Below are 14,656 nucleotides of genomic sequence, written 5' to 3'. Positions count from 1 at the left end.
TAACAATAGAAATACCATATGACCCAGTAATTCCACTTCTAGGGTTTACCTGAAGAAAACAAAATCTCTGAGTTGAAACAATACATGCACCCTTATCTTTATTGCCACATTATTTACAATAGCCAAGATATGGAAGCAGCCAAAGTGTCCATCAGTAGATGAATGGATAAAGAAGATGGGGTACATATACACAATTCAGCCATAAAAAGAAAAAAATCTTGCCATTTGTGACAACATGGATGGCTCTAGAGGGTATTATGCTAAGTGAAATGAGCCATGTTATAAAAGACAAACACCATGTGATTTCTAAAAACAAAACAAAACGAAATGAACAAAATAATAATAGACTAATAGACACTGAAAAGTGACTGGTGGTTAGCACGGGAGAGGGGTTGGTGTGGGCAGGTGAAATAGGTGAAGTGGAAAAAGAGGCACAAAATCTCAATCATAATATACAACACAATTAAACATCTGAAAACTTGAATTGTAGCTAGTTTAAAAAATGGCAAACTTTTTTATGAATTACATTCACAAGTATTACTCTTAACACTTGATATTATATTTGAAACATATATATCCTAGTTCCTTTTTAACTTTCATCCTACTTTATACTAAAGTCAAAATAAGACTTGATAAGTAATGTTCAACCCAATGTGATATTCTAGCTAATGACACATGCTTACAGAATTACTGATTTTTCAACATACTGAAAATGTTAACTCAGAAACACAGCCTATGTATGTCCGAGACATAAAGCTACTATACCTCTTCGTCAACATTCTTCATATTGATTTCTTTAGATTTTTAGATCTATTATTATCAAGTTTATTGCCTAAGATTAAGTCAAAGAACTCTCACCTTGGTTCCATTGCATCCGGGGATACCTTGAGGTCCTGGAGCCCCATCATGGCCTGGCATTCCCTTTGAAAAGGGATATAACACATGTATAGTATTTCTTTGATTATTTTTTAAGGGATTTTAAAATAAGAGGCCAAATGCTACTTACAGGAAGACCTGGTGTCCCTGGAAATCCAGGAAGTCCAGGAGGACCCTATAAGAAGAAATACGTTCCTTGAATCAAATAACAATCAATAACAATAAAGTAATATCCTGCCTAAGGGAATCATGAAAACTATATTTAGAATAGCAATGGACAAAATGTATCTCATTATTACCCTAAACATTAAAGAAAAAAACTCCCTATAGATGTTTACAAGTTTGTTTCATAGGAAACTATAGAAGAAACTCCTATTTGAGGGAGCATGGTCTTCATTGCACTTAGTACACACAGGCAAATTATTGGATGAAATGTCTTTTCCAAAAGATAAAGTGGTTCTCCCAGGTTTGTAATGTTGGATATTGAATTCAGCAGGGGGTGGGTAAATGGCAAATATATCTGTCCCTGAGGACATCACCAGGATGTTCCAAAATTTCTTCAATCAAATTTCCCTGTCAGGATTAGCAAAAGTACAAGTTTGACAATGTTCTTTGTAGGTGAACCTATGGGAAAAAGTCACTCTCAGACACTGCTAATGGGATTCAAACATCATGGAGAGAAATTTGGAAATATATAGCAAAATTATACATGCATTTATCTTTTGAAACAACTCATTTCTAAGAATATATCCCAATAGTATACCATAAATTATGAAATAAAATATGAAATTCAAGGTCATTGATTGAAGCATTATTATAGCTAAAGTTTAGAAATGACCATACCATAGTTATAGCTAAATATTAGAAAAAATAAGTACATGACTAAGTAAATTATGGTACATCCACATAATATAAAACTATGCAGCTGTTAAAAAGAATGAGGCAGATCTCTGTACATTGAAATATGTAGTTATCTCCAGGATATAATTTTAAAAGAAAAAAGTATAAATAGTGTATATAATATGCCACCTTTTTATAAAAGTGGTAATACTAAACATGGCAAGGATGGAGGTGAAGGATCCCTAACTATGCCTTGCCTTATAGAACAATGTTTAAATAATTAAAAATTAAAATTGAAAAGGTAAAAAAAGGAAACCATTAAAAGTTAGGAACAAATTGAACCCACGAACCTAACGTATACCAAGTTGTTGACATAAACTATACAAAGAAAAAATTACTTCAAGTGCCTTTAAAGCATGATATTTTGACTGTACTTCCTTAGCGAAATTAGTCAATTCAAAGGGGAAAAAAGAACAACAAATAAATAATTAATTGCATTTAAGAATTCTGTTACTACTATTAATTGAAATCATTTTGTTCATTTGTAAACTGTTAATTTGAAGCTATTCTAGGTATACTGCAGGATGAAGGAAATAATAAATTATATTAATGTCATTAGGAATTGAGATTTTCACCTTAAGGAGAGACAAGTGTTTGGGCTGGGCAGACAGACTAAGTGTAAAAAAACCTTTGTATTTTAAATGTCAATTGGAAGTAATACTGTGAATTCATGATATTTTTCTCTTAAAAAATAAATATTTCCTAATTTTGTCCACTGAAAAGACATCAAAACAATGACAGATGCAGTAGCAATGAAAATCCCTAACATTCAGACTGTGGTATCTAAATCACAGTTTTCACTAAAAAGGACTTGGAATCAGAGATGTGACCAATTCCAGATTCAGATTTAAAAAATGTACAAGATGAGTCTGAAGGGTCTTCCTGTGTCAAAAAGCAGGGAAATTATCAAAGATCAATAGGGTTTTGACCAAAGGACACAGGCACCAGTTTGAAGGGCTCCCACAGACCAAAGATGGAATAATTTGGCCTTCAAAAAGAATAATGAGTACAACTGATTGAAACACACAATTCCATTTGTACATAATGATAACAAATTCAAAAAACCTTCCTTGATCACTACTCAAAGCTACCAGTGTACTAGCTAATTAGCAGCTGATAAATTAGAATTCCAGCTAAAAATGAAGGATTGATAGGATTTTAAAAATCACCATTTTGCAATTTTGAACAAAAAAAGTGGATCTAGGCAATGATCATTAATGGATGCTAAACCATTAGATGAAAATTGATGAGGAAATTTTTGATGGCAGAATCAGACTCATATATCTGAGACCACTGATCAAATCTAGCAACAAAAAAGTGGGATAGACATATATTTGTGCTGTAAGATGTAATTCTATAGTAAATACACAGCACTACCTATAAAGTATTCTTTAATTTTTTTGCAGTATAATTTACATACAGTAAAATGCACAAATCTTAAGTGTACAGTTCATTCTCCATCCCCAGACAGTTCTCTAGTGCTCTTCCAAAGCAACCTGCAATTTTCAGGAAATATGGGGGACAGAGAAACAATTTACATGACATCATGAGGTAACAATCAGCCACAACCAGAATGTGGAATGCAGTACAATACAAATGACCCAGTTTCTCCAATGGTGTAATAAAAGAGGCTTAACAAATATAGCAATCAAATGCAGTATGTGGAACTTGCTTGGATCCTGGTTTGAACAAACCAATTGTAAAAAACACCTCTTTGAGACAATTGAGGAAATCTGAATAAGGACTGAGTTCTAAAGTATATTGAAAATTTACTGCTCATTTTTTGGGGTGTAATAATGGTAGTGTGGTTATGTGGTTATCAGACTACTGAAGTATTCATTTGTGGAATAAATAATGTGGGGGATTTACTTTAAAATAATCCAAAAAATAGTGGTGGGATGTAGATGAAACAAAGTTGTCAAAATGTTGATAACTTTTGAAGCTGAGTGATATGTGCATGGGGGTTCATTGTACTACTTTTCTCTGTACATTTGTGTCTGCTTAAATTTTTTCAGAAGTCTTAAAATCTGCATGTCAAGAGTTGCCTGTTAGCTGAGACCTGATGATGCAAGAGCTATAAGGCCATCTACTTCTAAGCACTTCTGAAGTTGTAGTTGAGGAATGGACTATACAGGCACTCCCAGACACTTGGAAATGGCAACTGACAGAATGGACAGTTCTTTTTTTGTCTTAACAGTGCTCAAAGACATAGTTAATGGTAGCTATAGGTATTTGAGATATGATTATTATGAAGAGCTTTAATAGTATATCCATTTACTACAGAAAAACAGAAATATGTCTGCTAAAATAAACTAAAGGTTTTGAATTTCTTCCCTACTTTTCCAGTATCCTAACCACAGTAGTCATAAGTAGCACATAAGGCAAGCTACATGTTCTTAAGAACTATATAGCAAGCAGAATGTTTTTAATGTTATGTAAAATATGTATATCTATTAAATTTCTGGAGATCAAAGGATCAGAATGTTTAATTGCCTCTTACACACATAAACATGCTGTATCACCACCCATGTATTTTATACTCAAATTAAGGGGCCTTGTCAATGAATGAACACAGAATTTAAGAGCTAAAAGGGACCTTGGAGATCATATTGATTCTCTAATTTAACAAATGGAGAAACTGAGGCTCAAAAAGTTTAAATATGATTTTCCAAAAGCCAGTACTATTTTTAAACTATAGTTTGTTTCCAATTCTAAAGCACAGTGAAAGATTTAATGTCAACTTAAAAGCTTCTCAGAAAAATTACACTAAATATGCACTTCAATTTTGAGACACATCCTGATTTCCAGAACATTAAAAATGAAAAATCACACATTTTAGAATTGAGGAAATGTTGTGTTTTTCCTAAAGTAGTTATTCTTTAACATAGTGTTTTAAACCAGTGCCTCCCAAACTTATTCTCTTTAAAGATACACAAAGAAAATTATAGTATTTGTACATGCTACACTGGGAGGGTGGACAGCCTGAAGTTGAACAAAATTCTAAACCCAGAGGACTGACATAATCAGACTGGTTGAGAAGTTCTGGTTTAACCACTTGTATGATATATATTTTTAATAAATTAACAAGCTGTAAGAATTTAGCACTTTCATATTTCTTACCCAAAAGCTAATTTAAAATCTTCATATATTAGCTTAAAGAAACATCTGGATATATAAATATAACTATAAAAATGCTAAATAAAGGATAATTGTAGACATATACCAACTCTTAAATTTGACTTTTTAAAGACTGCATGTTTCTTTTAGCATTTCAATATGAGTCTTCTTGGGTTGTCTCATATACTTCATTCCCTTTCTCTCTGTTTTGATCAAAAAAGCATTTGATATACAGCAAGTATCACTTACTCTGATCCCTTTTGGTCCTGGTGGCCCTGGAATTCCATCATCACCCTGAAAAATACAATACATTTAGTTTTTTTTCTTCAAAAATAGCTCTCAAGTAACTAATTTTAGATTATAAAATAAGAACTTAAATTTCTGTGAACCTTTGTGAAAGTTAGTGAGAAACTTACATATCCAAGGAAGAAACATGTATTATTGAGACTGAAAACAGAGGTAAGTTACATGATAAAAAATAAGAAAAGCCTTTATTTACTGAGAAGAAAACTGCTAACATAAAGTGAAAGAAACTTTATACCTATAAAGTTAATTATGAATCATGAAAGAAAACAAGGATGAAATAGTCATATAGATATTCCCCAAATCATTTATGCATAAACAAAATAACAACTGAAAATCTAGGCATTTTCTATAATATGTCAATCTGCTTGCCATGATGGTAATAAATAGCATCATCTCTAAGCCCAAATATAGACTGTTCTTGAATTTGGTGTTTCAAATCTTTGCTTTGTTTTATAAGGCACTTTTTACTGGCAGAGTTTAAGAAGGAACAAGAAAGAACCATAGACTTCCTTTTCTCGCTTCTGCTCTAGATTCCATACAAAAGAGGTTGCCCACATATTTGTTAATCTATTTACTCATTTCTAGCTACAACCACATTGCTGAGAACTTATTCTCTTGCCTCAGTAAGCTTTTATTAACTAGTTTCCTTAAAAAATAGAATAAAGAAAACCTAATTCTACTCCAAAAGACAGGAATTTCAGTAGAATATATAGCTAGCACACCTGAGACTTTAGATAGCTATTATTAAAGTGGGACATTTTGCTTTACATAAATGGTTTCCATGTTATTCAACTCATAACTCTAGAGGTTCCACTGGCGGCTTCTTGATGCCTCTGTCATAGCCTTCATTCAATCAGCGCAGCTGTGTTTTTATTTATTTCATGTTGAACTTACACAAAAAGTTTCACTTGGAGAAAAGGTTACCTGGCATGTAAGTTTACTATAGTACTTTCACAAATTACCACAAACTTAGTGGCTTAAAACAACAGTCTTACAGTTCTGGAAGTCAGAAGTATGACAGAACTCTCAGTGGCAGAGCTCTGTTGCTTTCTGGAGGTTCTATGGGGGAGAACCCATGTCCTTTCTTTTTCCAGCTTCCAGGGCCACAAACATTCTTTGGCTCATGGCCCTCTTCAAATCCAGCAATGGCTGAATGAGTCTTTCTAACATTGCCTCACTCTGACACTGACTCTACTACCTCCCTTTTCCACATTTAAAGGATCCTTATGATTACATTGAGCCCACCCAGATAATCCAGAATAATCTCCCTAGTGCAAAGCCAGCTGATTAGCAACTTTAATTTCATCTTCAATCTTAATTTCACTTATGTATGTAACCTAATATATTCACAGGTTCTGGGGATTAGGTTCTAGACATCTTTAGGGGATGGGCATTATTCTGCCTACCACACCTTGCTTTAAAAAAAATTTAATTTACTCCTTCCACAACACATGCATCTCTAAGGAGATTAAAGTAAATCCAATTTTATTTTAAAACAAATAGAAGACCATTTACCCAATGAATCTTTTTGTTTGCCTACTAAAGGCAGAAATAAGACAAAAATATATTAATATTGTACTGGTTGTCCTAACCAGTATGGTTAAATAAAGAGAGAGAAATTTAAGGAATAAAAATTGGAAAGGATAAGGCAAAACTATCACTATTTACAAATAACATGATTGTAGGCATGGAAATCCAAGATAATTACATGAAAAACTACTATAATTGAGATAATTGAGTAGTATAACTGAATATAAAACTAATATGAAGAAATCAATAGATTTTTATACCAACAACTACCAGTTAGAAACATAACAGAAGAAAATATGCAATTTACAATAGCAAAAAAAAAAAGACTAAATGTTTAGGAAAGAATTTAACAAGAAATATGTAAGAGTCAAAGGAAGAAAACTTTAAAATACTTCTAAAGTTCAAAAAGGAAGACTTAAGCAAATGGAAAGGCATTCTATGTTCTTAGATAATAGGATTGAACATAAAGTCAATTATCAACAATTTTAGTTACAAATTTGATTCAATAAAAATAGAAATGAGTTTTTTTTAAACTGGACAAGGTGACTCTAAAGTTCATGTGGAAAAATAAGCAAGAACATTTAGGAAAATTCTGAAGAAAAAGAGCAATGAAAGTACATTAGCTTTGTCAGGTATGAAAATAAAGTATAAGACATCAATAATTAAAATGGTTTTGTTCTGATATTGAAATAAGCTGTCCACTGGAAGACTATGGATGGCCCAGAAACAAGTCCATAAATTAATGTGAATTTGGTACATAATTAAAGTGGCATTGCAAATCAGTGGGGAAAATTATATTGGGACGCACTTGTGAGGACATATGGGAAACAAAGGTGGAACTTATATCACAAACCATACAACAGGATGAATTAGAAACGGATAGTAAATACTCAAAGTATTAGAATACTGGAAGAAAACAGAGGAAAACTGTTTTATAATCTTACAGTGGAGAAGACATCTCCTATTCAAAATACAAAAGCCATAAAAGACCTTTGAAAAATCCATGCAGAGACACATAAGTATACACACATATATACACACCCAGCAAAGACAAAGGAGAAACTGGGGGAAAATAATTGCAACTCACAACACAGACAAAGGGTGATCTTTTTAATATATAAGATTAAATGTTTAGGAAAGAATTTAACAAGAAATATGTAAGAGTCAAAGGAAGAAAACTTTGAAATATGAAAACATCAACAATGCAGTAGAAAAACGGGCAAATGATATGAATAGACAGTTCACAGAAAACACAACTGATTCTTAGACCTATGGAAAGATGCTTAATCTCACTTTTAATAAGATAAATGCATAATAAATGTACATTGAAAGACCATTTTTCATCTATCAGATTGGCAAAAATCTAAGTTTCATAATAGGGTTAGTGAAACTACAGGGAAATTGATCTTCTTGTATATTGCGGAACCAAGGATAAATCATACAACTTCTTGGGGGGCAATATGGCAATATCCATAAAAATGTATAAATACATGAACCCTCTGACACAGAAATATCACTTCTAGTAATCTTAAGAGATAATCCCTTATTTGGGAAAGAAAATCTATTAAAATTGTACATTTTAACAGTATTGTTTATAGCAGCAAAAAACTGAAAACTACCTAAATGATCATCAATGGAAGACTGGCTTAATAAAATTATGGTTTATATACACAACAGAATATAATGCAATTATAAAAAAATAATGAGGTTTTATTTATACTGATATGAGGTATCTACAATGTATATTAAGTGAAAAACAAAGGTCAAACACTGTAGTGAATATGTGACCATTTTATAAACAACAGGAGTTAGACAAACCCCTAGCCAGACTTATCAAGAAAAAAAGAGAGGACATAAATAAACAGTATCAGAAATGAAAAAGGAGAAGTTACAACTGACACCACAAAATACAAAGAATTGTAAGAGAATTCTATGAGAAATTATATGCCAATAAATTGGACAACCTAGAAGAAATGGACAAATTCTTAGAAAAGTACAAACTTCCAAGATTGACCCAGGAAGAAACAGAAAATCTGAACAGACTAATCACCAGTAACAAAACTGAATTGGTAAACAAAAACCTCTCAACAAAGTCCAGTACTAGATGGCTTCACAGCTAAATTCTACCAAACATTTAATGAAGAGCTAATACCCATCCTTCTTAAAGTATTCCAAAATATAGGAACGAATACTTACAAATTCATTCTAATAGCATCACTCTTAACAACAAAACCAAAGACACTTCAAAAGAAGACAATTATAGATCAATATCCCTGATGAACAAACATGCAAAAATACCCCCAAAATATTAGCAAACCAAATTCAAAAATATATTAAAGGATAATCCATTATGACCAAGTGAGATTTATCCAGGGATGCAAGGATGGTCCAATATTCAATCAATGTTATACACCACACTAACAAAAGGAAGGATTAAAACCATATGATCATCTCAATAGATGCTGAAAAAGCATTTGAGATAATTCAACATCCATTCATGACAAAAACGGTCAACAAAATGGGATAGACGGAACATACCTCAATAATAAAGGCCATATATAACAAAACAACAGCTAACATCATACTCAATGGCCAAAAGCTGAAAGCTTTTCCTCTAAGTTCAGGAACAAGACAAGGATGTCTACTCTCACTACTTTTATTCAACATAGTATTGGAGGCCCTAGTCATGGCAATCAGATAAGATAAAGAGATAAAAGGCATTAAAACTGGTAAGGAATTGGTTAAACTGTCACTATTTGCAGATGACATGACACTATACATAGAATACCCTATATATATATATATATATATATATATATATATACACACATATATATGATACTATATATAGAAGACTCCACCAAAAATACTATTAGTACTAATAACCAGATTCAGCAAAATTACAGGATATAAAATCAATATACAGAAATCTGTTGCATTCCTGTATACTAACAACAAACTATCAGAAAGAGAAATCAGAAAACAATTCCATTCACAACTGCATCAAAAGAATAAAATATGTAGGACTAAACCTAACCAATGAAATGAAAGACTTATATTCTGAAAACTCTAAGACACTCATGAAAGAAATTAAAGAAGACACAAATCAATGGAAATCTATCCCATGCTCATGGATAGGAAAAATTAATATTGTCCATATGGCCATCCTGCCAAAGCAATTTACACATTCAGTACAGTCCTTATCAAACTACCAATGACATTTTTCAATAAACTGGAGCAAATAATTCTAAAATTTATATGGAACCACAAAAGACACCAAATAGCCAAAGCAATCTTGAGAAAGAAGAACAAAGCAGGGGATATCATGCTCCCTGACTTCAAGTTTTACTACAAAGTGATTAAAACAGAATGGTACTGGCAAAAGAACAGATAAAAAGATCAATGGAACAGAATGGAGAGCCCAGAAATAAACCCACACATATATGGTCAATGAATATATAACAATGGAAGCAAGAATATACAATGGGAAAAGGACATAACTTCAATAAATTGTTCTGGGAAATCTGAACAGCTACATACAAGAGAATGAAACTGTATTGTCTAACCCCATACACAAAAGTAAACTTGAAGTGGATTAAAGACCTAAATATAAGATATGAGACCGTAAAACTCTTAGAAGACAACATAGGCAAAAATCTCTTGAACATAGCATGACTAGTTGTGTTCTCAACATAATGGAAACAAAAGCAAAAATGAACAAGTGGGACTACATCAAACTGAAGAGTTTCTGTACAGCAAAAGACACTATCAACAAAACAAAAAGGCAACCTATAGTATGGAAGAATATATTCATAAGCGATTTACCTGATAAGGGGTTAGCATATAAAGAAATCATATGCCTAAACACCACAAAAACAAAGAACCAATTAAAAAATGGGCAGAGGATCTCAATAAACATTTTTCCAAAGAAGACATACAGATGGCTAACAGGCATAAGAAAAGATGCTCTACATCTCTAACCATCAGAGAAATAGAAATTGAAATCACTATGAGATAACACCTCACACCAGTGAGAATGGTCACTAACCAAAAGACAAGAAATAACAAGTGTTGGTGAGGATGTGAAGAAAAAGGAAACCTCCTACACTGTTGGTGGGAATGTAAATTGGTACAGCCACTATAGAAAGCAGTATGGAGGGTCCTCAAAAAACTAATAATAGAAATACCATATGACCCAGTGATTCTACTTCTAGGAATTTGCCCAAAGAAAACAAAATCTCTGATTTGAAAGCATATATGCACCCCTATGTTTCTTGCCACATTATTTACAACAGTTAAGATATGAAAGCAACCAAAGTGTCCATCGATAGATGAATGGATAAAGAAGGGGTACATATGCACATGGAATATTATTCAGCCATAAGAAATAAAGAAATCCTGCCATTTATAACAATATGGATGGACCTTGAGGGTATTATGCTAAGCAAAAGAAGCCAGGCACAGAAAGACAAATACCATATGATTTCACTTTTATGTGAATCTGAAAACAAAAGAAAACAAAATGAACAAAACTGAAGTAGACTCATAGACACTGAGAAATCACTGGTGGTTAGCATGGGGGGCAGGGTTGGAATGGGTAGGTGGAGTAGGTGAGGCAGATAAAGAGGCACAAGAGCTCAAATAGTAATTGCACTAGTTGGGGTGAGGATTTAACAATGTGTGTAAGTGTTGAATCACTGCGTTGTATATACTTGAAACCAAGATAATATTGTATATCAGCTAAATTTCAATTAAAAAATAGAGGAAGATAAATGTGTGCCTGTGGGTATATAGGTATATATGTGCATGTATATATTCTTATCTGCATGCATATCCATAAAAAGTTCTTGGGCATATTCTTAAGAGAATAAAATAAATGGATACCTATTAGGTCTATGTAGATTCAGTAGCTAATGCACAGAGGTAGAAAGGGGATTTTTTTATTCTATAGCTTTTTAAGTTAATTTATTTTGAAGAAAGTGAACATATTATCTACCAAAAATTAAATTTTATTTTTACGAATAAAGAAATCCTTTGGAAAATTTTATATATAGACTTCTAAATATATATATATATATATATATTTGTTTTACATGTTTTTACTTTCATATGTAGGAATATTCAGATTAAAGGATAATCCTACAAAATTTATGACAGTATATATGTTAACATGTACCAGAATACCCAATCACTTTATAAAAAGTATAATTTAGGTATGCTGGGAAGCATGAAGTCATACTGGAGACAGCAGCACAAAGTGCTTCATATTCAAAATCCCAAAGTTTAAAAAGCAGTCTAACCTTCTCATTTTACAGATATTGAAATAAAATCAAAGCAAAAGATTGGACTACTTTCTAAATTTAAAATGCATACAACCACACATTTAAAAATTATATTATTGTAGAATAGTGCCAGTTAAGGCTAAATTATTTCAAAGGAATTCTGATGTGGTTTGCTTTTTAAAAGCTGATACAAATCCTTATTAAAACTGCCACCTCTGAGCAAGCATGGTGGGCAAGAAACTCAGCCCAGAATACCAGGTAAAGTCAGAGACAAGAAGTTTAATTTTATTTTTCTATGGTTCAACTTAATTTCTATTTCAAAGCATCCATTTCATTAATGTGACTGAAATTTAATCTTAGTCAACTGAGTCCCCACCTCATTTTCACAAGGCTGTACCTAAATTATGGAGAACTTAAGTAGTTTCAGAGTGCTCAAAGTGGGACAATCTAGTCGAAGCTGGAATTCTTTGAGATGTCCCATGCCAACAGTCTGCATGCATTGCTGCTGAATTAGAGCTCAATAGCATCTACTCAACAATTTCAGATCTCTGCTACTTCTTCGCCACTCCAGGTGCACAAGAAACATCCTATTGTTTTTTTGGACCTCATTAGACAGGACATTGTGTTGAATGCCCAGTCTACTTGAATTCTATGCAGTCACTTAGAGTCTTACTTTTCCCTCAGTGTCAAGTTCTACTCAGGAAGTTTTGCCCAGGTCCCTTCTGCTCTTTAATCTAACAAAACGATCTGATGTACTGCTACCTCCTCAAAGATCATGCTCAGGCGTACCCTCACAATCTATGCTCTGGTATAGTTAAAAAGTATTTTTATGCGTTTGAATTGATTTTCCTCCTTTACTGGGAGGACTGCCTGATGAGTATCCATTTGATTTCTTTAATACTCTAATGAATGATGTACCACTACTAAATTAAATTAAATTAGGAAAAAATGTTTTTTAAAGCACTTTTCCTTTTTAGAAAAATGACCAGAACTGGCCCTTTCATATATCATTTCACAGGTCTACTTTTACTTTTACAGATGGTAAAGGTCAATCAATCAACCAGAAAAGCCATTTCAAAAAAAACCAGAAACTCCTTTCAATCTTAAAATTCACTATTATCTCTTGGTGGAAACCTCTTTATTGGGAGGGAGGGAAACTTGAGGATACCTTTTTTGCACTCTGACTCAGTATTTCTACTCCTAGTCCTTCCCCTTCAACCTCCCCCACTCTACCCCATGATCCATAAAAAATGGCAAGAGGTTTTTCTCCAAGCTCCCTCAGCAATGAAACAATTCCCCATGTCTTTGCTGATCCATCTGACTCTCACTGGCACTGTTCCATGGGGAAAAATGGAACAGTGGGGAAGTTGGTGCTTTTTCTAGTTTAACTTTTTTGCTTTTACTGTCACATTAAGTGTTTGACGGTTAGTTTCATTTTGGCTTGTTGTCATTACCAGTCACTCTCATACCTGGCAGTTCAGCTCCTTCCAGCTCAGCTGAGCTCCTGACAGAAGTTAATTTTTGTTAAGGACCCAAATAACCACATACAACTAAAGGCATCTTCCAAAAGCATATGATTATATCAGTAATATTCAGGTTTTCTTTAAACCAACAACAAAGTATAGACTCACAGCTATTCTATTGTTTTATTTAAATATTAGTTTCTGGCAATAATTCAGTAACTTTTTAGTTGATTTGACATGCAGCTCCACAGTAAGATGGCTTAATTCTTCTTGTATTACTGGTTGGCAACTTGGCACATACCTTTTGTCCCCAAGGTCCTGGAGGCCCTTCTGGACCTGGAAATCCAGGCAAACCTGGATGGCCTTCCAAACCTGGAAACCCTCTCTCCCCCTGCAATTGAACAAAAATGAAAGGTAAGGTCATTTGTGAATTTTCAAACACAGCTATGGTTGAGATTTAAAAAGACCGAATGACTATCTTGAGGAAAGTAACTTAATTTAATGATACTAATTCACAGTATCCACTAACATGAGGAAACCGGAGTGGAAAAACACAAACCACTCTGAATTTATATCATGTGTGATAATATAATCCTTTGCTTTCTTGTAAAAAATCTCTTGTGTTAAATATTCTGACATCAATAGTTTAAGAGAGAAGAAGGAAATAAATCTAGAAAATAAATCCAGGTCTGCAAGGGTTACGTGAAATAAGTGTGGTACAGGGAAGAATAAGGATAAAAAGAAAACATCAGAGAAGCTGTCAAATTTGTTGTAGAGTAGAATAGATGTACAAATATCCAGAATGGAAATTCATTAGTTGACTGGAGATAATTTAGCCAGAAAAGGACTTTATTAATTTTTTAAATTATAAAACTAGTACAAAAAGGAATACACATTTGTTTACTGTAGAAAAATATATATATATTAAAAAACCACTAGTAATCCCTCTACTCAGAATTACTATTTGAATTGTGACTCAAGTCCCAGTTCTGACCAAAGCACTTATCAACACTACCACAGGAGGCCTACCTACCTACCATTGAGGGTTCACCATATCAGCACCTATACAGTAAAGTGGCCTGATGCACATATTTGTACAGCCAGATAGGTTGGGGTAGAGAGCCACCATGTGTACTAATATATCATTAAATCAACACATTAGGGTTAGTTAACTTGCATACA

General features: G+C 33.0%; 1 protein-coding gene across 2 annotated transcripts in view; it reads right to left on the bottom strand.

Annotated features, from left to right (window-relative positions):
• COL4A5 (collagen type IV alpha 5 chain) overlaps positions 1–14,656 on the bottom strand; it is a 228,008-nt gene that overhangs the window by 102,043 nt on the left and 111,309 nt on the right. For both annotated transcript variants that reach the window (XM_057495198.1, XM_036924940.2), the window contains 4 exons: positions 13,776–13,865; positions 5,143–5,187; positions 1,007–1,051; positions 859–921 (listed from right to left, as the gene is read on the bottom strand). In XM_057495198.1, the coding sequence (XP_057351181.1) occupies positions 859–921; positions 1,007–1,051; positions 5,143–5,187; positions 13,776–13,865 (243 nt within the window). The remainder of the gene's footprint in view (positions 1–858; positions 922–1,006; positions 1,052–5,142; positions 5,188–13,775; positions 13,866–14,656) is intronic.

The sequence above is a fragment of the Manis pentadactyla genome, chromosome X (assembly GCF_030020395.1).
Source record: "Manis pentadactyla isolate mManPen7 chromosome X, mManPen7.hap1, whole genome shotgun sequence".
NCBI classification, from domain to species: Eukaryota; Metazoa; Chordata; class Mammalia; order Pholidota; family Manidae; genus Manis; species Manis pentadactyla.
The sequence above is the reverse complement of the archived record's forward strand: the minus strand, read 5'-3'. Positions and strand labels throughout refer to the sequence as shown.